Source organism: Strix aluco, chromosome 20 (assembly GCF_031877795.1).
Source record: "Strix aluco isolate bStrAlu1 chromosome 20, bStrAlu1.hap1, whole genome shotgun sequence".
NCBI lineage: Eukaryota > Metazoa > Chordata > Aves > Strigiformes > Strigidae > Strix > Strix aluco.
The window spans coordinates 15,242,362-15,266,617 of record NC_133950.1 but is presented as its reverse complement, the minus strand read 5'-3'; the positions used below and the strand labels follow the sequence as shown (position 1 = coordinate 15,266,617).

At 60.8% G+C, this 24,256-nt stretch overlaps 1 protein-coding gene across 1 annotated transcript; it reads left to right on the top strand.

Annotated features, from left to right (window-relative positions):
• Positions 1–18,430, top strand: NR5A1 (nuclear receptor subfamily 5 group A member 1). Its single transcript, XM_074846215.1, has 6 exons — positions 1–102; positions 525–666; positions 4,371–5,011; positions 12,933–13,052; positions 13,544–13,691; positions 18,183–18,430. Exons 1-6 carry the CDS (start codon positions 1–3, stop codon positions 18,428–18,430), a joined length of 1,401 nt encoding a protein of 466 aa, XP_074702316.1.
• The last annotated feature ends 5,826 nt before the right edge of the window (positions 18,431–24,256 follow it).

The following is a 24,256-nucleotide window of genomic DNA, read 5'->3' as shown; positions in this document are numbered from 1 at the left end:
ATGGACTATTCCTATGATGAGGACCTGGACGAGCTCTGTCCGGTCTGCGGGGACAAGGTCTCCGGGTACCACTACGGGCTGCTCACCTGCGAGAGCTGCAAGGTAGGGACCGGCCGGGGCCGTGCGGGCACCGGGGAGACGGGACCGGGGCCGGGGCAACGGACCGGGGCTGTGCGGGGACCGGGGAGACGGACCGGGGCTGCGCGGGGATCGCTGCACGGGGAAGAGGGGCCCGGGGCGGTGCGGGGAGCGGGGAGGGGGCTCTGCGGGGGCCGCGGGCAGCTCCTCGCCCGTTTTCGTTAGCGGCGGATTCGCGCTCGGCGGCGGGACGGGAGCCCCGATCGCGGCGGGGGGCGGCGGGAGCCTCCGACGGAAGCGGGACGCGGGGACGGGCTGCCGGGGCCGGGGGTCCCGGGGCCGGGCTGCCGGGGTGTCGGGATGCCGGGGTGCCGGGATGCGGGGGTCCCGGTGCCGGGATGCCGGGGTGCCGGTGCCCTCCGCATCGCCGCCCGCCGCCGCCGCAGGGCTTCTTCAAGCGCACGGTGCAGAACAACAAGCACTACACCTGCACCGAGAGCCAGAACTGCAAGATCGACAAGACCCAGCGCAAGCGCTGCCCCTACTGCCGCTTCCAGAAGTGCCTCACCGTGGGGATGCGCCTGGAAGGTAGGACACGGCCGGGCTCCGCGGCTGCGGCGGGGCTGCGCGGGGCTGCGCGGGGCTGCGCGGTTCCCCCGGCGGCGGTCGCGCTGTCCCCGCCGCGCCCCCGGGCCGGTAATTCCCGCGGCCGCTTCGATTCCGTTTTTCCCTCCCAAGTTAAAAAAAAATTCGTTTTTTCACGTCGCCTCCTGCTTTTCCCTTTTTTGTTTTTGTTTTGTTTCCCCGGGGCATTTGGCCGCTACGGCTTCAACTTTCCAGGATTTTCTTTGCTGGCAGAACGGCTGGGAAATAGCGTAGAAATTATTGTTTTCCTTAAGCACATAATTCCAGAAGCCGAGACTTAAGGAAAACATTAAAAACGATGGGACTCGCAATAAAACTGCTGCAGACCCACCACGAATTATATTTTTCCTCTCGGTGACATTTAGTATAACAGATTTCTGGGCTGTCTGACTCTCGGGGAGCTCAATTACAGCTCACACGGCCGCCACCTCCCTCATGTCAGAGAAGTCGATCCCGATTGAGACATCAGAGTCGGGCCCCAACATCCCCGAGTCGTGTGTCGCGGTTTCTGCAGCGCTTAGCACTGGCCAACAAAATACATTTGGGGGGACAGATCGCTGGTGAGTGACTGCAGAGCAAAAGCAGCTGCAGAAAGGAGCCCCCCCAGTCAGAATCAGCCGCCCCCCCTGCTCTTTTCCCCTGAACTCGTTTATGTTTTGCAGCGGAGGAAAGTGGCCGATGCGTGGCCGGGACCCCTCACCTGGCTCGGCCAGCCGGAGGCTCGGGGCAGGGTGCGGGTTAATCACAAAGAACTGCGTGTTCTCGTGTTCTCGCAGCGCGGCCGCTCGCTCCCAGGAGCGGGCTGGGAGCCTGCGAGCAGAGGCGCAGGAGTAAGACACAACATCGAGCTGCAAAATCAGCCCCTGCAAACTCCCAGCGTGGGCCGGCTTCCAGCCCCGTCTCCAAACAGATCCCAGTTTCACTCTCCTTCCTGGACTGGAGTTACTGGTGCCCTAGATCAATCCGTGCATTCTCTGGCAGTTTTGACTGGGGCTGAAAGAGGATTTGGGGGCTGGGGGGTCCGGGGGCAGGCAGGCAGGGGCAGTGCCTGGGCTGGCTGGGGGGGACAGACACAGGCTGTTTGCCTTTTTTCAGTGGTTTTTGTCTTGCTCACCGTGGAGCTCCCCTGGTCCCGCAGCCTGGGAGGGCAGCAGCTGAGGGATCGAAAGGCTGCTCCTCCCAAACAGCCTTTTTTTTGCTTATTTTCTTGCTGTTGGCTCCTTAGCAGAGCCCTGCAGCCAGGCAGCCGCGGCGGGGGGGAATCACCCGGCGGAGGGTGATATTTCTGTGGGACTGTCTCTTTTGTGGTAAAAACCGGAGCCCACCTTTCCCCAGTTCCTGATATTTTCAGGCAGGGAATGCGAGGCGACGTTTTGAAGGTGAGCCTCCGGCTCCGTGGGGCAAAAGCCAGCCCCAGCTGATTGATTTTGGGGACACAGTGTTGACACAGGCCCCCCTCGAAGAGCCTGAAGGGATGCTGCAGCGAAGCCTGGCGGGGGAGAGCAGCATAGCCCTGGCCCAAGCCTGCCCGCACCCCAGGGCACCCCCGAGCACCCCCCAAGCCCCTGCCCGGGCAGGGAGAGAGCTGGGCAGAGCTCGGCTAGGGCTCTGTGCTGGGGCAAGGGCAGGCGAGGCAGGGAGCGAGGGAAGGGGAGCGCGGGGGGCCCGCTCCTGCCGCCGTGCTGGCCGGCTGCACCCCGGCTGCGTGGCTCAGGGTCCGCCTGCAGATGGTTTTGTCGGGGGGGTGCGGGGGGTGCAGGCGCTTCCTGAGCGGCTCCACTCGGGCCCCCTTGCCCCGGAGGTCGGGGCGCATCGGTCGCTTCCCGGCAGCCAGCTGGGACTCGGCAAACGGCAAGTTGTTCCCAATCCCCAGTGAGGCACAAACGGCAGGAAAAGCGGAGCAGGAGGGAATTCAAAGGCCTCTTCTCCCTTTGTGTTCCTGCCTGGAGAGGGAGGGAGGTGGGCTAGCGGTCGCCTGGGGAGGGTTTGTGAGACTGAGCTGGGGGCACCTCTCGCTCTGTGGGGGGGGTGCAGGCAGCACCAGCAGGGAGCCCCATGCCTGTGCACCCTTGCCCGGGGTCACGGGGGTCCACTTGGGATGCGATCCCTGGGCACTGCTGGGCCTGGCCTCGAACGGTGCTGGGAACACGTTCCTTTAGGGGGGTGGGAGAGCTGGGCTTTCGCTGTGTGCTGGCGTCACCGCGGTGTGTGGCTGGGGGTGCCAGACCTGCCCGTGCCAGCTCGGGATCGCGGTGGGGGTACCACGCTGCTGCCACCCCCCCTTGTACCCCTGAAGTTAGGCACTGCCCCGGGGCAGCTGTCTGTTGCCCAGAGGCCTGCAGGCAGGCTTTCAGGAATGGGGGGGGGCCCAGCACCCCTCGCCTCTGAGGATGCCCTGGCGGCCGTGCTCCCAGCGAGATGCTGTTTTCATGAATAAAGAATGAGGGAGGAAGCGCAGGGCGGCTCCCCTGGGAGCACATTCCTGCTCGCCCTGGAAATGCTGCTGCTCCCGGCGACGCTCCCGCATTTCCAGCCTGCCTGGGGAGAGTTTGGGAGGTGGCTTGGCTCTCCGGGGGGGCTGGCTGCGCTTCCAGCGGCCCCCAGGAGAAGTAGGGGAAAGAGAGGCAGAGGGAACAGCTGAGACAAAAAAGCAAGACCCGCCTGCTGTCAGCAGGGACGCAAACTAGCAGAGGGTTTTTTTCCTTTTGATGCTCAGTCCACGGGCTGTGCTTGCTGGCGTGATCCCTTCCATCCCTCTGCACCACCCGCCAGCTCCCAGCTTCCAGCAAGCCGAGGCTCTTCCAAGGGTGGGCCGAGGGCAGCAGCCCCCGAGAGCGCAGCGGGGTGGTGCAGGGGGACGAGCTCGGGCTGCAGAGAAGCACCTGCTCCCTCGCGTGCTGACACATTCTTGGGTTTCTTCGGGCTTCGGAGGGAACATCTGCTTCTCTCCAGCCAGGAGATTGCGGTGGGGTCGTCAGAGTGACTGTGCCGGTGGGACGCTCCGGCAGAGCCCCTCGGCCGTAGTCACACCCGGCAGGGATGGGCAGGACCCTGCCCGAAAGCTGGCGCAGCCCTGTTGCAGGGTGCAGTGTGCCCAGAGGGACCTGCCAGCCATGCTGCCCGTGAGAGGGGCAGAGATTTGCAGGAAAGAAGCACGTGCAGCCTGGATGAGGGTGAACCGGGCTCTTGAGGGGGCCATGGGGTCCCAGGCTCTGCAGAAAGAAGGAAATCCCAGGGCTGGTCTAGAGTCAGGGGTCGTAAAAATGAAAGTGGGTGTCGAGCCCCCTTGTCTGCCCGGACTTCATGGGCTGCCCCCTCAACCTGTGAGGGATGCAAGCTGCTTTATCCCCCAGTCCATTTTGCAGTTGAAGCCAAATGTCTCTTCCTTTCCTGCAATTCCCGAGGCTCTGAGGCAAGAGCAGCAAGGCCAGAGCCAGGGCCAGGCACCAGAACCTGCCATGCCATGTCCGTGGCTGGGCTGGGAGCGGCACAGCCTGATGGCAGCTTTCTGGGAAGGTCTCCCTGGTGCCCCAGAGCCCTGTTTGGCCACTAAATCCTCCCCCCATTATTTTCTCCGTGTGGCGTGGAAGCACTGGTCTCCCTCTGGGCAGATTCACGGCAGCCTCTGCCCTCTCTCTGCCCCCCAGCTGTGCGTGCAGATCGGATGCGCGGAGGGAGGAACAAGTTTGGACCCATGTACAAGCGGGACCGTGCCTTAAAGCAGCAGAAGAAAGCTCTGATCCGTGCCAACGGCTTCAAGCTGGAGACAGTGCCTCAGATCATGTCCCCGGTGCAGAACGACTACAGCCTGTCCTCCACCATCCACAGCATCCACACCATGTCCAAGACCTTGCCGCCCAACCCTGCCGCCCTGACGCCCGGCGACTACGAGCGCAGCCCCTACGGGACGCCCTCCCTAGGAATGACTGTGCCCAGCCACGTGCCGCTCGCCGGCTACCACTACTCCTCCTTCCCCAACCGCACCATCAAGTCCGAGTACCCGGACCACTACACAAATGCGCACGAGTCCATGTCCGCCTACATGTACCCAGAGACCTACCCCAGCAACTCCCCTCCCGACATCCCTGAGGTCATCCTGAAGCTGCTGCAGCTGGAGCCCGACGAGGCCCAGGTGAAGGCGCGGATACTGGCCTGCCTGCAGCAAGAGCAAGGCAAAGGCCGGCATGAGAAGCTCAGCACCTTCGGCCTCATGTGCAAGATGGCTGACCAGACCCTCTTTGCCATCGTAGAGTGGGCACGGAGCTGCATCTTCTTCAAGGAGCTGGAGGTAGGAGCCTGGGCAGGGGGGAGGGATGCTGCGCTGGACGGGCAATGAGAGGCAGGCAGGGTTGGGGTTGAAATGCCGTGAGGACGGGGCAACACCAGTGGGCACGAGCCCCACTGCAGATCTGCTGGTGCGTCCCCATCCCGCTCCCGGCTCCCCGTGCGTCAGGGCTGGTGGCACCGGGGCCCGGCTGCATCGCCGGAGCGATTCCCGCTGTCGCCATGGGGCTAATGATTTCAGATTCATCACGGCGGGGGCAGGTGTGGAAGCAATCGCCGGCAGAGTGACTGCGGTGTCAAGCTCAAGATATAATTGAAAAATGTAGCATTGAGGAATTATAGTTGAGACAATTCTCTCCTCCGCCTTTAGGAGGAAAATCGATGCTGTCAGGTGGGTGCCTATTAGCACCAGGCAGCCGGGGCAGGGCTGGCCGGGGTGGGGGACACCACCAAGCCTCCTCCGGAGCCGCTTCTGCTGCCGGCAGCCCGTGAGCGTGCCGGGCTGGGGGACGTGGAGCTGATCCCCCCCGAGCTGAGCCACCCCCTCTTGCAAATCCCACCAAATACTTACTGGGGCTAAGGGGTGGATTAGCAGCGGGGGGAGCAGCCTCTGCCACTGTGCAAACCTTGCCAAAATTTCAGTTGTTTTCCATTCATATCCTGGGCTGACTTAGGATCCCAAACTGGTGCAAAAATGGGAGACAAAATTTTGCAATGTGGCCAAAACCCAGAGAGCCACATCCCGGGCTGTCTGGGAGACCCGGGTGCCTTCCCGTGCTTCCAGTGTGTGGCTGTGCTACCTGGCTCTGGCCGAAATCCTCTTCCTCCCACGGGGCCATGGGGACCCTGCCCCGGGACAGGGCCAGGTTCTTCCCTGTGCCCACCCCACAGGGTGCCATGGGGCCGAGTGTGGCAGAGCCTTGTGGCTCAAAATAGCCCCTGGCTGCCAGAACAGTGTCAGGAAGCGGCATTGTGGGGGTGGGTCGGGCTTATTTCAATCATATCAGCGTCCAGCCTGGATTTTGGGAACAGGGTGGTTGTTGTTTTGCAGGAGATATTGTAAACAGTGTAAATTCAGCTCCCGGCTGCATTGCCGCGTAGCCTTGTAGCTCCATTGTCAGCCTGATTGCGCCACCAAAATAGGCTGTTTCCGTGTGAATCCGCGTCAGCGGGCGCTCCTCCTCCCATGGGGCTCTGGGGGGGACAGCAGTGCCAGAGGCCTCACCTGGGCAGGGCCACCGGTGTCCTGCCGGGAGCGGGACATGTCCCCTGCTGTGCCCAGGACACGGGGGTGCAGTGCCCAGGGATGGCAGCTCGGTTGGGCGTCCCCGTCCATCCTGCTACCCCGGGGGGCTCGTGCCTTTTGCCGTCATCCCATGAGTGTGGGGCAGATCCTCAGTGTCTCACGGGGCCAGGGACCGCAGGACACCAACGTCCCACCCTGGCTCCAGAGAGAGTGTGAGAACATGTGGCTGTGCCTGGCCTTGGCTCCCTCCCGGTGCACGGGGTGACCGGGCAGGTCTGAGCCCTGGGCATGGGGCTGTGGTGCCTGGGCCCCTCTCTCTGCGTGTCCCCCCACTGAAATGGTGCCGGGGCTGCCCACCACCCACCCGGCACAGCGCGTCCTCTCTGGCGCAGGGCGGGGGCTTTCCCTCGGGCCTGTGGAGAGAAGCTGTTGGGAAGCAGGAATAGGTCTGCAGCTCCCAAAACCCCATTGCTGCTCCTGCCCGGCACATAAAAACAAACAGCTGCCGGGGCGGTAAATGAACTCCTGCTAGTGCAGAGTTTATGGCTCTACCCTAAAGCTCGCTAGCACGGAGTAAAATCGCGATCTGAGCGATCAATGGCCGTCACGCAGGCAGTCCCCGCCGGGTGCTCAGGGCTCCTCGGAGCAGGGGGTGTCAGCAGCCCTGGGAACGTCTGTGGGAAGGTGGGGGACCCCGTTCCCAAATGGGGAAGGGCTGTGGCTGAGGCCGGTGTGGGGATCCAGGCTGGAAGGGCACTGTGCTGGGACATCGCTCCAGGGCGTCACGCCGGGATGATGCCAAGCAGGGAGGGGGTGCAGGCAGGTGACCCCCTGCATGGTGTCCCCTGCCTGAAGGCTCCCAGCACCCACATGCTCCTGCCGCGGGGCTGTTTTGCAGACAGCTGGCTTCTCCCCCTGGCCTCGCAGGGAGCCTGGAGAGGAGGGAGCAAACCCTCGGGGGCACAGGGACACCCGGCTCTTGCTGGCCAGGACATGCCCTTCTCCCTGCCCAGGGAGAGCGGGAGCAGGTCCCCCTGGAGCTGACTGCTCTTGTCCCCATTCCCATTCCCATTCCCATTCCCATTCCCATTCCCATTCCCACGCTAGCAGCCTGGCGATGGGCAGAGGCAGACCAGGTGCTTTGCCGTCTCTGCCCAGCGGGGTGGCTGGGGTGGGGGGCATTGGGGAGAGCCCCCCCGGCTCCACCGCTGCGCCCTGGGAAGGAGGGGGGAGATGGGCTAATGGCCTCTTGACATCGGCTCACACGCCACGTCTGCCCGCAGGCGCGGGGCAGTCAGATTGAAAACAGATTTAACTTCCCAGATATATCGTTTCATTTAAGGGCCAGTAATTCTGTCAGTCTGCCACTGACAAACGAGGGTCCCCATGCCAATCCGCCGGGGAGACTGATGTCGCGGTGTTCATCTCGTGTCACCAGGCAGAGAATTACGGACTGCGCTGGCCTTCGGAGGCAAGACTAATAATGCCGCGCGGCAGAGGGGGATTTGGGGGCCCGCTTGTTTATCGAGGGCCGGCCAGGCAGCCACGGCGCGAGGCCGCGCGGGCGGAGGTGGAAGAGGTCAGCGCTGACGCCCATAAATACGAACTTTAACTGAGTCTAGATGAGATGTGTCAGGACTGAGGGAAGATTTGCAGCACCTCTTCAGGAAGAAAAATATGGGCCGGGGGTGAAATATATTTTGTTGGGTCATGAGTCTCAGGCAACTTTGTCCTTTCAGATGTAATTTTTTTATATATATATGGAGAGAGACAGACAGAGAGATGTGCATACACACGCACGCTTGCACACTCTCATTGTGTCTGGTTTCAGTTTGGTTTATACACATGTATCTTGCACAGCCTGGTTTATATAGGTGTTACTGCCATACGTCCATAGAAATATCGTGCACACAGGGGTGAGGTGACCTTTAGATTGGGATGAGCAGCCAGGAATGTTAAACAAATTGCCGTGGTTTCAGCCTGAAGGCCAGGCTGGGCTGGGTGTGCGGTGGGTCCCTGGGGCACGGCACGGCCACGGGGAGATGGGCCGATGCCGATCCCCTCCTCACTGTGGGGCAAAGCCATCCACAGGCAGGCACCAGTGGTGGGGGGGACACGCACTGAGGGCAGCACCGTTCCCACGGACCAAGGGGTACCTGCGGGTCGCTGGGGCTGTTCTGCTGGGCTGCTTTCCCTTGCTTCTCGTTAGAGATCTCGCAGCCACGACGGAGCCTATTTGCAGTCAGTTGCTTCTCTGCCTTTAGCATGCGTGGGTCATCTTGACCCCATCTCCTGGCCAACAGCCAGAGCGTTTTTGGCAGATTTAAAATCTCCTTCTGGTCGTGGATGCTGCCGCAATATTTAGCATCCTATGCACTGGGGGAAAAGTGATGGCTTTCCCTGCCTGCTGGCGTCCCGGCTGGCACAGCCCTGCCCTCGCTGCCGGTACACACATGCAGAAGCACGATGCCCACGCAGCCTTGTTGCCTGCCAGCTCTGGCAAAAAGCAGTAGCCTGTGCCACAGCAGCGTGCCCTGCCAGCAGGGAGACGAGATCCTGGCCTTGCCACACTGGTCTTGGTGGGTTTTTTTGCTTTAAGATGCCCATCGCAGTGGTATCTGGGCAGGGGGATGGGGACCTGCGTTGGCCATTAACACCTTAGACTTGTGTGGGATTTCGATTGCGGTGGCTGGCAGATGGTAATCCACTTTCACACTTGTCGGTAGCCGAGGTGACGGGTCCTGCTCGCACCCGGTAATTGCCCGGGCTGAGACTCGGGGTGCTGGCGTGTGCCGTGCACCCGCACGGCTGCTGCTGGGACAAATCCTGCACCAGGGATCTGGGAGGAGGCCTGGGGAGCATCCCTGGGGTCATCCAAGAGTTCCTCGTGCGCGCGGCGTGCCGAGGCTGGGTGGTGAGAGGCCAGGGATTGATGTCTGGGGACCCACTCAGCAAAGCGGGGCTGCTGGTGTGTCCATCTGCTTCACAGCTCTGCCGAGATGGGGGAGAGCAGGCGGTGGCACCTGAGGCAGGGGATGCCCAGGACCAGCCACACAGGGAGCAGTGAACACAGCGGGGCTGTGCCGTCCCCACGGGGTTTGGTTTTGGGGTGCTGAGGTGCTGGGGTGCCTGGGCACATTTTGGGGAGTCCCAACCCTCCCAGGGGCTTCCTCACCTTGTGCCTATGAACCCACAATGAGGGCTGCAGGAGGTTTAAAACTATATCGGCTCGAGGGTCCTGCAGCCCAGCAGCGCTGGCCGTGCCTCTGCACACCCTCGTGCCCTCCAGGCCTCGCTCCCAGCCCATTTGCTGCAGGGAAATGCATTTTTCTGTGGGTTGCAGGCGTTCAGCAGCAAGGTGCTTTCAGTGGCCAGAGGCAGGGGAATGCTCTCCCTGCATGGGGAGGGTTTTGCTGCCATGTTTTGTGAATGGGTTAAATGCTTGCTTTAAAAAAAAAAAAATCTTAAAGACAGCTTGCATCAGGTTCTTGATAAAACAGTCTGTTGAAAAGCCTTGACATTAAAGAGAAAGACTGTTTGGTTAGCTTTTAAAGGTGAGAGTGCATGCATGCCGCCTGGCCGGGGGATGCCCGCTGGGCTGATGCCCGCTGCCACCCCAGCCCGGGGCACAGGGACACCCAGTTTGGTGCTGGGGTCCCTGGAGATGTCCCAGAGCCCTGTCTGGCCCCCAGAGACCCCAGCCCGTCCCGTCACACTCCCAACCACATGCCCCCCTCTCTGTGGCCATGTAGGTCCGTTGCCCGCAGTGGGACGGGATGCAGGGAGGTGCTCTGCCGAGGGAGCTGAACCCATGGGAGAAGCTGATTAGTGATTTTTAAAGGAAGAAGATTTCAAAATTGTTGAAATGCTTCCTTTTGGGAAAGCTGAATTTTTTAAAACCATTTTCAGGGCTAAACCTTCAGTCTGTCCCTTCCGGAGCTCCTCCCGCTCAGGAATGAGGCACAGGAAGGAGCTTCCAAAACAAGGCTGCGACTCAGCCGGCGCGAGGAGCTCAGCACCGGCCGGGCTGGGCTGGCAGCGTGCTGCTGTGCCGGGAGCCCGGCTCCCTGCGAGGGTTGGCCACGGTCACAGCCAGCCACTCGCCTTGGGGCGGAGGTCAACACGAACGCAGAAAATCTCCATTTTGTTTTGAAGCAGAATGAGCTTTTCCCCAGTTCTTTGTTCAGCAGCTGAACTATAGGGCCATGTGCCATGGCTCCATTGCTGGTTTAGGTGATGTGGCCTTGGCAGTCCCCTTGCACCTCTCTGCAGGTGGGTTTTGTGCCGTCGGGCAGGCGCAGGCACCGCAGCCCCAGCCGCTGTCGCTGCCTGCTGCGCCGCATCTCCCTCCCCGCGCTGCTGCGCGTCCAGCTCTGACCACCCACCGCACTTGAGAAACAAATCCCGGTGGCTCGCGGGGAGTGCTGGGCTCCAAGACCATAAAGCTCTTTCTCATCTGACTTCTATTCCTTTTGCAATCTCCCAGCACTGGTTTATTGCAGCCTCTTCAGCAAAATGAGGGTATTATCCAGTCCGGTGATACTGCATCTGTCTTCCTTCTATTAAAGGCAGCGAGCACAATGGCACTGCAGAGCTCTCCTGCTGGCGCTGAATTTGCTCTGCGGGGAAGTATTACTGATAACCCCCAGCCCTTCCCCTAGATCAGCCTTGCAGGAGAGGGGGGCTCCGGGCAGGGTGGGGGTTCAGTGTTTTGCAGAAAGGAGTTGGGGTCCCACGGTGAGCAGCGCCGAGGGGACGAAGCCTGCGGTGGTTCTTGGCGGGGCGGTGAGGAAGGCAGCGGCGTGCTGCGTGCCTGCTCCGCGAGCCAGGATGACAGCGTGCCCCGCGTCCCACCACAACTCTGGGCACGGGGGCCTGGCAGGACTCTTGGTTTTGCCCAATGCAGCCGTTGGTGCTGGCAGCTCATCCTGCCCATCCCTGGCACCGCCGGCAGCCCAGCGGCTTTCCCGCGAGGCCTCTGGGGGTCTTTGCAGTTTGTGTCCTGGGTTGAGTGTCTCGCCAGAGGCAACTGCAGGCATTTGTTTGAAAGCATGGTTGTGGACACTCAAACCTGTGCCTGCATGTACACACCAGCACACATGCAAACGTGCATGTGATCATGTGTGTGCTGCTGTGTGGGCAGGGCAGCAGGGCGCGGCGATGCCCCATGGCTGGCAGCTCCCCCACGGCTGTGCTGTGCTGCCCCCCTGCCCAAACCTGCCATCCCAGGCAGGGAGGCAAGGCTGGATACTGTCTTCTTCCATTTTAAAGTATCCAGAGGGGCTGCCTGGAGACACAGGGCCTTTTGTGCAGCAGCTGTGTGTTCCCTCCCACCCCGGGACGCGGCCAGCGGTCATTTTGTTAAAGATTTCTGTGCTCTTCAGGGAGGTTGTGCCTGGTGGGGGAAAACCTGTGCTGATAAGAGCCAGCAAGTGCCACCGAAACACACTGAGCTGCTTCAAAGCCTTGCACAGCCATGCAGCCCGTCTCCTCTCCTCCAGCCCGGGGTCCCCTGTGCTGGGGGTGCAGCTCCAGCTCTCGCTGCCCTCCCGAGGGGCCCCCGCTGCTGGGCTGGGTCCGTCTGCGGGGCGCGGGGTGGGTGCCATGCGTGGGGCAACGAGCCTGAGGGTGCAGCCCGGCTGTGGGGTGCTGGAGGTTGCAACCCTCCCTATAGGCACTAACCAGTGCCGTGGGTGTGGGGTTTGCCATCCTCTCCTCCTCCCCAGCACAGAGGGAGAGGGCTGGAGGAGACGCATGGGATGCTGGAGGTGAAATGAAGTGGGGCACAACATCCAGCCCAGTTACACACCAGCGGGGAGGACGTGGGAACCAGGAGACAGGGCAGGGCTTTGCAATTAGTGTTTCATTAATCAGACGCAGCATCTCCTTGCTAGGAGGTTGTTCACAGTCAGACTGCAATTTCCACGTGTAAATGTGTGGGGGGGACTTTGGGGAATGTTCTGCAGGTAGCGGTGGTGAGGAAGGTTTCAGGTTCTTAAAAAAATGGGGCTTTTGCCAGGCTGCGAGGATCAGGGACAAAGTCCTGGAGGAATAAGTCCCATCCCACCTGGAGGAGCTGGGTTCCTGAGGGAGGGGGGTGATGCTCCCTGCACCCCCCGCGATGGGCTGGTGAGCAAACGCATGCACAGAGCAGACCTGGGGCTGGGCAAGTCTCCGTGGATCAGGTCACCAGGGCTCTTAGGGGGAGGCAGGGGTTTGTCCTGTCTCCACACGTCATGTTGATGCCACGGCTGTGCCAAGGCATTGACCATCCTGGTGACAGAAGGCCTCATCCTCTCTCTGCTTCATGCAGCGGCGCTGATGACTGGACTCGCTGCTCTACCTCTGGGCACTTGAGCAGTGAAAATAGGGGTTTTTTTTCACACTGATGACAGTCTCCTAGAAACCCCCTTTCTGTTGTGTTCAGGGTGAGGCACAGATGGGGGTGAATCCTGCCCAGGTCCACGCTAATGTGGCAACATGCCATCGTGGCTGATGGTGTGAGTGTGAGCCATCAGTACCACAGGGCTGGAGCATGGAGCTGCCCCTCAAATGCGAAGCTGCGGGGCTGGAAGCCCCCTCCTGCCAGCTGGGAACAAACTGGTGCGGACACCACCTGCCCCCATGGCCGTGTCCCGGCATGATGGGTGTCAGCGGCGCGGCTCTGGGTGTCTTTCAGGTGGGGGACCAGATGAAGCTGCTGCAGAACTGCTGGAGCGAGCTGCTGGTGTTTGACCACGTCTACCGGCAGCTGCAGCACGGCAAGGAGCACAGCGTGCTGCTCGTCACCGGCCAGGAGGTGAGTGCTGACCCACAGAGACCACGGCGTGGAGGTGGGGGCTGGGTGGTGGGGCTGGAAGGGGGGGACGAGTTGTTTTTGCTGTGCTATGGGACTGCTTGTGCATAAGGTCCCATCCCATCACATCCCATCCCATCATGTTCTGTCCCATCCCATCACATTCTGTCCCATCCCATCCTGCCATCCAGCTCCTGGTTCTGGAGGAAAGTTTTCCACGGAAAGATCAGCAGTCACACCTGTATTTGCAGAGGTGGGACGTGAGAAGGGGCCCCTTCCCTCTCTGGGGGTGGTTTTTGGAGATGTAGGTGCCTGTGATGCCACCACCCTGCAAAGGGCGCCTCTGGAGAAATGGGGTTCCCGTTTCACCCCTCAGCCTTTGTTTTGACACCCCTAATTCTCGGTCAGCACTCTGGGCTGGTGCATGGGGTCCCCTGCAGCGGCTTTGGGGTGGACCGGGGCCACCACGGCTGATGCTGTCCCCGTCCCCACAGGTGGACATGTCGGCCATCGCGGCCCAGGCTGGCTCCATCCTGAACACTCTGGTGCTGCGGGCGCAGGAGCTCGTCCTGCACTTGCACTCGCTCCAGGTGGACCGGCAGGAGTTCGTCTGCCTTAAGTTCCTCATCCTCTTCAGCCTCGGTGAGTGCCGCCGGAGGGGACGGGCAGCCACGCTCGGGGTCACGGCCAGGCTGTTGTGGGGTGTCGGGGGGTGGGAGCGGAGCCGGAGGGAGCACACGCAGCCCAGGGTCCAGCAGCGATGAAGGGGCTTTTAAAGAGCAGTTGGGACCTGCCGGCTTCTCCACCTTGCCAGGGGGTCCGAAATATCCCCCGCTGCGGGGCCGGGCTCTGCCTCCAGCCGCGGGGGACGTTGCCACCCTGTTAGCCAAGCGGAGCCTGTTTTGGTGGCTCAGCCGTCGCACCGGGCAGGGAAACAACCGGCTGATATGGCCGCGGCAAAACAGGCGTGTTGACGGAGGCGGCAGCTGGGGACGGACCTATCTGCTGGGATTTGCGTCAGAGGGCCCGTGCAGTGGGCAAGGGCTGTGTGTGGCTCTGGGTTGGGCTCAGCCCCGGAGCCTGCGGTCAGGCCCAGGCAGCCGCCTCGCACAGTCCCGCCTCACCTAGACAAAATACGCGGGAGCCACAGGCTCTGCTGCCAGAGCCCGCAACGTCCCCGGGGCTGCACAGCTGCTCTCCCTGATTGTGCCCTGCTCTTGCCCTGATCCTGGCCTGATTATGCCTTGATTGTGCCCTGAGGTGCCCTGCTCCTGCCCCAATCCTGCCCTGACTGTGCCCTGCCCCTGCCCTGCCCCTGCCCCTGCCCTGCTCCTGCCCCAATCCTGCCCCAATCCTGCCCTGCTCCTGCCCCTCTCCCGCCCTGGCCAAGCTGCTGCCCTGCAGGGAGCATCTCCCCATCTGCCTCGGCCAGGGATGTGCCTCCTTTCCCCACAGGCATCTCCCCGAGACAGGGGTGCCCATCGCAGTCCCACGGGAGCCATCTCAGCCCTCAGGGGGGTGGTGTGGCTGTGGGTGGTGCTGAGCACCCGGGGACCCCAGGCTGCCCAGCTGCCTTCATTACTGGTGCTGACACCTTCCCCTCGGCCCCGTCCCGGTGGGAGATCTCACCTCCCGGCACGAGGACGATGGCAGGGCCTGCGAGGGTCTCAGCTGGCTGCTGCGCTCCTGGCTCACACCTCTGGCACCGCGGCTGCTTCTCTTCCCACACCTCGACGGGCTGCTGCGAATTGCGTGCACCCGGATGGGGCAGAGACCGGCATTTCCCCAGGGAAACCTGTGTTTGGGTCGCTGCAGCAGCCGGGTGCTGGTGCTGAGCCGGAATGCTGAGCCCAGCCTGGGCCAGCCCTGTCTCCATCCCCATCCCCATCCCAACTCATCCCCGTCCCTGTCCCAATGCCTCGGTCTGTGTTTGCACTTCAGCATCTGTGGGGTCCCATCCAGGGGTGTCCTGCCAGTGGCTCTGGGCCTCATTGCCAAGTGCAGCAGCACTCTGCGCCGTATGGGCCCTGCTGTGTGTTTGGTGGTTTGTGCTCAAGGGAGAGTTCATATCACCATATGCCACTGCTGCTGAGGAGCCAGCCCGCTCCACGAGCAGCGCTGCCACTGGGTTAATGGGTTAAGTGGGAGCCCTGACACTCTGCAGGCAGTGGGAATCCACTCCCCCATCCCAGGGGCCCAGTACGGTCTGCAGGAGCCACTGGTTTGACTGGGATGTGCTGGGGATATGTCCCCATTAGTAGGCTGGTCCGGCGGCTGCGGGTGCCCGAGGGGCCTGGGCAGGGTGGGTGTCGGGGCGCGGGAGCCGTGCTGCCGTCCCGTCCTGTGGCTTTCTTTTCCTCTAGAGCTGTTTTGAAATCCAGAGAAATTAGATATGAAGATTTGCTGTTCAAGCAGTGATAAGGTGTGGCACAAACAGTGCCCGGGCTGTGAAATAAAGGAGCTGGTGGGGCTCGTGCCTGAGCCAGGACCTTCCCTGGCTGTTGCCCCACAGGCTCAGCACAGGGAGGGCCCCACGTACCCTTGCTGCCCCCCGGCACACAAACAGGAGCAGCATCTCCCCAGAGCACAGCCAGCGCCAGCGGCCGCGGCTGCTTGTGCCAGTCGTGGCTGCGGTTCCGCTTCCCCGGAGCAGCAGCTTTCCGGGAGGGCGTGGAATCGAATAGCTGTATTTTCCCATACATCATTTTGCCCCAAATTCAACTTTTTCTCTCCATACTGCAGAGCTCACTTGGAGTAATTTGCCCTTCGCAGGCTCAGCTGTAGAGGATGGGATTGTGTATTATGTGCAGGATGTAATTGCCTTTAACAAGAGAATTTCCACATTTACCACTCTGCCACAGCACAGTCAAAGCCAAGCCCCGCTCACAAGAGCTGCCATTTGAGTTCTAAATAGATTTCTCTCCTGAGCAGGTAAAGAGATTTAATTAAAATTAGGGCTTCTCAAAATAGCAATATTTATGAGGACGGCACAGGTTAGCTTTGTTCTACAGAAGGGCTTAATAGAGCCTTAATGGATTGACCTATCATTCGATTTCATGACTTACATTCATGAAGCAGCTACTCTTGGGGAGGGGAGGAAGAGAGGCTTTTATAGCCCACATTCCCTTAAGCGTTTGCAATTTATCAGCAGCTTCTCCCAAACAAAAGGAGCTGTGAATAGGAAGAACACTTGAGGGCATAGAAATAATCCCAGGCATATCTGTATGTGTGATGGGAGGCTTTGTCACAGGACAGTCTTTGCAACTGCTGCAGTGTCTCTAAATGAAGTGAGTCAATGTTATTTGGACAACATTCTTTATTCCTTGCAGGAATGAAAAGATTATTCAAATATTCAATTAAACAGTGAATAGGGTCTTTCAGAGAACCAGGTGAGTTCATCGAGTAGAACTAGCTATTGTTGAGCCAACTCAGGGGATAGATTTGACATTTATCAATATAACTTCTTTTTTTTTAATGACATGCACAATAACCTTATGCAGATAAAGAGATTTCATAACAACAACCCGGGTAGAAGGGAGACGGCCACAATAGGAGCAAATGTGCCGCAGGAGTGAAAAGGGAAGGGTGATCTGATAAAGTGCATCTTGGCACGACCCGCAGTGCTCTGTGCCTGCGCCGCCGCAGAGTGCCCGGCCCGGCCGTGGGCATGGCTGGGGGCTGTGTGTCCCCAGGGGTCCCCCAGCCCCCCCACGCTGTGCCTCTGCTCCCTGGGCTCTGCCCGAGCACAGGCCGGGGAGTCCCAGCTTTGCTGGGCTGGAGCAGCGCTGGGTGCCGTGGCCCCCCAAGGAGAGCCAGGTAGTGGGGGGCACCATGGGCACCCCCACTCAGTGCCTGTCTGCTCCCTCCTGCCCAGGCACCTCCGTCACTGGCACCGCGCTTTGCCCTCCCGAGAGCTGCTCAGCCCTCTGGGTACAGCTGCTTTCAGCTCCCTGCTTTTTGGGATGAAAACCAGAAATACCCCCCCAAACTCCCAGTCGCCTTGGCCAGTACCCATGCCCTGATTTCCCTGTTCCCAGCCCGTGGTGGGGATGTGTCCAGGCTGCCAGAACAAACCTGGCTGTGCACCAGTGGCTGGAGGCGGGCAGCAGAGCCGGCAGCGCCGTTACCAAGCGCAGCACTGCTGGGTGCCTCCGTGCCGTGCAGTAAATCTACTAAATCCACTTGCCCCAAACGGGCCCCAAATGGGCTCGGTGCCGGGGTTTGCAGCAAGGGCTCCTGCGGGCAGGCACTGAGATGCCATCGCTGCAGCCGGCTGATGGGGCAGAGCCACTGAGAGCTGCGTGCGGGGCTGGTTTAACGACATGCCGCGCAGATTAAAAATCGGTTCTTCCTTCACGGAGCACTCGTGGCGACCCGAGCACCGAGGCAGTATCCTCAGAGGACAGACCCCAACTTAGGCTGCCCCAAAAGCCTGGAGAAACCCTGACCTGCCAGCCTGGGTTGTCCCTGCAGCCACCCTCCTGCCGTGGCTGGTGCCCAGGGACAATCTCTGCCCTGGGGCTGTGTGTGCCCCAGCTCCTGCAGCGCTGCCATCGGGGTGGCAGTGGCCTCTGGGCTGCCAGACCCTGCCTGCACCTCGGTGCCGCTGCCTGCTGCGCTGCTCCCCACCCTGCAGGCAGCAGAACTGGCAGCAGGGTGAGGGGGGAGCTGCTGCGACCCTGGCGAGGCACAGAGGATTAGGGTTTCCAGGCTGGGGAGCCCGGTTGCCACACTGGAAAGGCCAGGTTTAACGGGGAATTAATTCAGCCGCTTCCTTGACCTTCAGGAATTAAAGAGGGCTGATGGCAATGGCTCCCTGTGCGTGGGCGCAGCTGGAACACGTTTTTGGTTTTGCAGTTTCCTGGGCAGCGAGGACGGGGGGCACCAGCCCTCCTGCTGCTGGGGGGTTTGGGTGTCTGTCTTCAGCATGGGGGAGACCCGGGAGGCAGGGTAGGGCTGGGGAGCCCATGGCCAGGCAGGGACAGGGCACAGGACCCCTCCTGTGCTCTGTTTTCATGCACAAGGTGTGTTGTCACAGGAGTGTGGGTCCCTCCTGGCGCAGCACAGCACAGATAGGGCGGACACGTGGGTTTGGCCCCATTTCCCCATCATCCTCCTCCTCCTCCCTTGCAGATGTGAAGTACCTGGAGAACCACACGCTGGCTAAGGACGCTCAGGAGAAGGCCAACGCGGCGCTGCTGGAGTACACGGTCTGCCACTACCCCCACTCCACGGACAAGTTTCGCCAGCTGCTGCTGCGGCTGGCGGAGGTCCGGGCGCTGAGCATGCAGGCGGAGGAGTATCTCTACCACAAGCACCTGAGCGGGGAGGTGCCCTGCAACAACCTCCTCATTGAGATGCTGCACGCCAAGCGGACTTGAGCACGGCCGCCAGCACGGACCTGGCGGAGCCCTGGTGCTGCCAGCAGCGCAGCGGGGGCAGGACGCGTGCTGGGGGGGCCAGCACCACCTCCCCACCCCGCCTTTCTCAGTGATGCTATTTGACCTGTGCTATTGGAAAAGTCCCAGATGGTTTATTTTAATACACAGTAAGGACGGTTCATGGCCGTGGGGCCCTGGGCTTGGCTGCCCCATCGGCAGCACTGACCCCTGGCTCCTCTGCACACGCAGTGCCCAACTGGTCGCCTGCCCAACTCGGCTCTGCAGTGTGAAGGAAGGGTAAAGCCTGTCCCGGCTTTTCTCCTATTTATGCTTCTCTCCTGCTGTCCCTACCAGCTGTTTCTTCACCGCTGCCATCCCTCCCCCAACCCTGCCCCATGTCTCAGGGCCCCTCGTGCACAGGGCAGGGGAGAGGTGAGGTGAACCCCCCGAGGTTGTGGTTTTGCAGCGGTCGGGGTGTCCCCAGGCACCGGCAGGGAGGCAGAAGGTCTCTGCAGGAGCCCAGCAGAATGGCAGGGCTGGGGCTGGAGGTGTCAGCCCCACACAGCCATGCTGGGACCCCAAGGTGCACGTGCCGGGGTCCCCACTCCTGGCTCCCTGCAGCATTGCTGCCTGCTCTGCGTCCCGCCGCTGCCCCGGCCAAGCGAGGGCAGGCAGGGATGGGCAGTGCTGAGCCCTCGACTGAGATTTGTTCTCTCAGCATTCGCTGGTGCTGGAGGCAGCAGCCGCGGCTTTGCAGCCCATGGCAGCTGCAGTGCCTGGAGCCCACAGGGATCCATAGTCAGCACGTCTCCGGGATGTCAGAGCTTTGCTGCAAAGGCTCTAAGCAATTTGGTAGCTGGTGCAGGGGACTGTCCCTGGGACACTTTGGGCCCGTGGCCCTGCTGCTGTGCCCTCGGTGCCAGCACAATGCCCCACGGCTGGACAGCTTTGCAGGTCACAGTGCCCAGGTGGCATCGGCACCATGAACCGAGCTGGTTCCCGAAGCGCGAGAACAGGGTGGCCCCGGGCTGGTGGCCCCGGGCAGTGCAGGTCCTGCCTCGCTCCGGCCATCAGCCATGTCCAGGCAGTGCCTGAAGAACAGCCAAGGGGCAGGACAGGGCCAGGGATGGATCCTGTCCCCTTCCTGCCCGCAGGTGATGGTGGCAGAGCCACCAGGCAGGAGCGAGCTGCAGGGTCCAGCCCCTGCGCTCAGGTGCCAGGGCAGCAGCGGGTCCAGGCTGCAGATAGGCCAGAGCTCCTCCTGCACCAGCATGTGCCTGGGGCCTCAGGGGAGCTGAGGAGCTTTGCAGCCCCCTCCTGCATTTACCTGCCCAAGCAAGTGGGCAAGGAGTAATAAAAATTGTCCTGCACTTCACGCCAGGCTGAGCCCCCAGACGCCCCTGTTGCGCTCTGCTGTGTGACAGCAAATGCTGTGCCGAAGCCCCAAGCAAAGAGCCGTCGGTTCCTCTCCCACCACAGGACAGGGGCTCACCAACACGACTGGGCAGCACTGGGGGGCTGCAGCCCCCTGAGCTGGGACACACCGGACTCTCGCTGCCGCTTTCTCTCGGGCTCAGCCATGCTGTTCTCTCCTCCTGCCCCACCGCAGGGCAGCCCAGCACGGCCCCCCCGCCATGGCCGGACCCCGCCGGCTCTGCTGGGGCTCCTCCAGCACTGCTGGCCTTGGTTCAGGTTTGTTTTCCACGGCGGGTGTTTGCTCCTCATTTCAAGGGGGCTGTCACCCGCTGCGGCTCTGCGCAGAGCCGGTGCCTTGAGGAGCTGCAGACGCTGCACCCGGAGCCGTGCGGGTTGTGGAAGCTTGTTAGATGCAGAAGAGCATGTTTGTCTCTGCTTTTCAACATGTTTGTGCATTTTCTTCCTGACGTCCGTGGTTCGGTTTCACCTTCTTCTTTTTGTGAACTTAAAGAACTGGAGAAAATGGTTTGGGAGGTAAAAAATGTTTTATTTTCAGACAATGAAAAGTGTCCTTAAGTGTCTCTCTCTCTTTCTCTGTCTCACATCCTTTTCTCCCTCTCATCCCTCCCCTTCCCCACTCCCCACCCTTCCTTCCCAGGCAGGAGGTTACCAACTTCCTTGTCAGGAGCAAACCACTGTAATAAATTTTGCAGTTCATTTAAAAAGGCAGACTTTGTCCTTTATGACTGTCTTTCTAACACTCCCTGTTGGTGCCCCCCCGTGCTCCTGGCTCCCCACGGGCAGGCGGGGTGTCCTGCCTGGTGTCCCCGCAGGAGAGCAGTGCTTGGCCCCAGCACGCACCGGGAACGCCACCGGGACACTACGGCTGCTGGTCGCTGCTGCCGTGTGATTCAAGGCATTGGTGACTCAGAATCTGGTTGGAAGTGCTGCTGGGAATTGCCATAGCGACTCTGAGTGTGTTTTTCAAGTGAGATCACAAATGACAACATTTATGGGCAATGAGCTTAGACGGGATTTTTCACGTAGCCCTGGGTGGTCACTGTGGCCGAGAGGCCACGCACTGCGGCTGGGAGAAAACCCACCGCAAAGCCCAGAGCTCTTCAAGAGGCTTGATGCCCTGTCTGTAGGTATTTCAGTGCTGGGAGATGCCCCACGCCCTGGCTCTCCCTGACCCCAGCAGCTGGAGATGCTGCTAGGCCAACTCGGATAACCGGAGTGACGGTCCGCATCCCGCTCTCGCTCTCCTGAGCAGCACAGACCTGCAGTTCCCAAACCACATGTAAATTCACGTTGGCCAGCCCAAGACCGGAGAACGCAGCTCAAGGCGGGAGCAAGCACACGGGCACGGGCAGCGCCCTGGACCCCGGCACCGCGGGCAAACCGCCCGCCGCTGCGTTTGGCCGCCTAAAGCCAGGGCATGTTGCCGCGCCTGAGCACGAGCCCCTTCCCATGGACACACTGCAACAAGAAGTGGAGGTTGCCTTTAAAATCAGCATTTACTGGCATCATAATCAGTAAAAGAACCAACATGTTTTATGTGCTCTAAACATAAGGGAAGTAACAGGAGAACCAGTTGGATGCAAAGAACAGAGGGAGAGAAAACATAACCCCAGCTGGCGCGGGGCCACGCCAGCCAGGCGGGAGCCCCGGGAGGAGCAGGGAGAGGATTTTTGTCCTAAACAGCGGAAGATGCTATTGAAGTCAGCTGGTTTAGAAGAGACTTGAAGCCAGCTGCTGTCTTCCTTAGCGCATGTGCTTCCTACGCAGCCTGTCCCCAGCCCTGCCCCAGCAGAGCAGTGTGCCAGGGCCAGGGAAGGTGCCGTCCTCGCCGGAACGGGAGCGTGGGCTGCCATGGGCAAAGCAGGGCTTGCTCCCGTGCCACTGGTTCCAGGTCCCCCAGCAAAACCAGCGCTACTGGCAGCAGCAACCACCAGACACAACCCCACGGTGCTGGCGGTGCCGCGGGGCGGCTGGCTGCAGCGCTGCACCAGGCCGAGCTTGGCTGCCCCAGCAGAGGCTGCCTGAGCCGTGGAGACCCCTGAGCCGGCACGCAGGCTGGGCAGGAGTCACGACAAGTACCTGTCTGTTGGTTGCCTGCCCTTGGGGAGGAGCGGGGCGATCTTCAGCAGTGACGAAGCGCCATGAGAGCCCACGCCACCCCAGTCCTGCCTTGGTTTTGTCCGCACATGCTGCTAGGAAGAAGCGCAGGGCTAACAGCTCTGCCTGGGCTAGGACAGCCCTCTGCACAGAAGCCAGCTCCTCCGACCTGCCGTCCTCCTGGCTGTTGGAAGAGCCTCGGTGTTGTGGGCCCGTCACGCAGAAACTTCTCAGAAACCTAAAGCAAAAGAGAGACAATCTCAGCTGTATCGGCAGGGAGGGGAGGGCAGGGGTCCCTCCTGGGTACATGCTGGGAGAAGGCACAGCCCAAACCTGCCGTAGGACGGAGCCCGTAGGATGGAGCAGGGCCAGCCCTGCCTGTCGCTGGCGCGGCTCCGCCGTCCCGTGGACTCCCTGCTGCTTTCGGGGTCTCTGAAATAAAGTCCTTAGGGCAGGGAGCCAAAGCAGCCTCCGTGCACAGGGCCGGGGCTGTAAGGAGAAACCTCTTCTTCCCCCGGCTCAGTAATTAGCCGGCCGCGCACAGCGCCAAGCTCTGAGAGTGCTGAAGAATGAGGTTTAAATGGGATTTAATGAAAATACCAGCGCTATCGTGGCAGAGAGTGTTGATGTCGCACGGGCTGCACCTCCTTCTGTCAGGGCATCAGGTTCCCTCTGCCCCTCGGGAAGGACCGTGGCACGGACGCCAGCGGGGATCCCACCGCAGGGTGGGCTGGCAGGTCGGCATGGGGAGGGTCCGCATTTCCCCAGGTGCCTGTGACATTCACGTGCTTTACTGGCTTTGAATCCCAAAGACTCATAATTTTCTTATTATTTTAAACCCAATCTTATTTAACGCAGTATGGTGAGAGTTGCAGAATTACTCAATATTGATCAGAGGAAGGCTGGGCCATGGAGACAAGATCCATGTTGCTATGTGTGGCTTAGCAACATATAAATGTATTCAAACAGAATAATGAAATTATCGTGGGGAAACAAAGCAGCCATCACTTGAAGAGATGGAGGATGTGGAGGCCTCTTGGAGCTCTTGTTTGCCAAGACAAGGAAGACGGTACTTATTGTTTGTGCAAATATGTGAACCCCCCCAGCCATCCCCTGCTTACATAAAGGGTGTAATGAATCCGGGCCGCATGCTCGCTGCAACACGCAGCTTTGTACAGCTGGGCTGGAGCTCATTACTGCGGGAACGTGCGGCCTCTCCGAGTGAATTGAGTCCTTGTGGGGGGAGCCCTAATACTGGGGGTGGGGAGGGAGCCCACGCCTGCCTCCCAGCCACAGCCATGCTGCAAAACTCCTCATTTCTGTGGTTCTGAAACTGGTTTGGTATTTACCTGGCTTTTATCCACCCTCATCCTCACAGGGGTTAATGCACCACTGGGAGCCCGTCCCACCTCCCCCACGGACTCACTGGCTGCCTCTTCCACTTGAAGCCCCCCCGATGCCCACAGCTCTCACAGGAGCATGGCTGAGGCACTGGGGCAGAGAAGAGGTGGATCCCATCCCCAATCCAGCGCAGCTTTCCCAGAGGATTGGGAGCAAGGCACTTAAGCTCCAAGTCTCCCAGGGGTGCCTGGGGCCCAGCGCTCCTCTGGCCCCCCAGCTCTGCCTGCCGGACTGCAGGGTGGGTGGTCTCCTCCTTGGTCTCCGCAGGAGCTCCTGCGAGCCTGCTGCTGCTACATCACAATTTTCATTAGAGCTGGCTGGAAATTTTCAAATAAAGGTACCTGGGGCAAAATAGGTCTCTTTTCATTAAACTACTTGGGAGAAAACAAATAGAAGAGGGGAAGCGGTTTGAAGTGATTTGTCTCTCGCTCATCACCAAGCGCACAGGTTTACGGTTTCCCTCCCCTGGCAGCTGTTATCCCCGAGAGCTACACAGCATTTTGCTCTGTTGAACAAGCTGTGAAGACAGGAGCCTGTGCAACGCTGAGCTGCCCTGGGGTCCTCCAGCTGGGCATTGCTGCCTTTTATTATATTTTTTAATAGCTGGAAGCACTTGTCTTCGAGCCCGGCGCCTCAGAGCAGCGCAGTGTAGCCGGCACCAGCGCGGTGCCGCGCTCCGGCTTGCACATACACAAGTGTGCAGAGGAGGGCTCTTCTGGTTCAAGGAGATCTTCTCGTTCACCCCAGGCTGAAGGGCTGCCCAGCCAAGGGCTCCCTCGCCCCGGGGCGCGCGAGGAGCCGCTCTCAGCGGTAGCAGAGAGTGTGGCCGTGCACGGCGCTGCCCTGCACCCACCGGCATCAGCCGGCGCACGGGGGAACAGGCACCGAGCC

Coding starts and splice junctions, on each gene's coding strand:
- NR5A1 (XM_074846215.1), top strand. CDS start 1: ATGGACTATTCCTATGATGAGGACCTGGACGAGCTCTGTCCGGTCTGC. Junction 667..4,370: donor CGTGGGGATGCGCCTGGAAG/GTAGGACACGGC, acceptor TCTGCCCCCCAG/CTGTGCGTGCAGATCGGATG. Junction 5,012..12,932: donor TCTTCTTCAAGGAGCTGGAG/GTAGGAGCCTGG, acceptor GGTGTCTTTCAG/GTGGGGGACCAGATGAAGCT.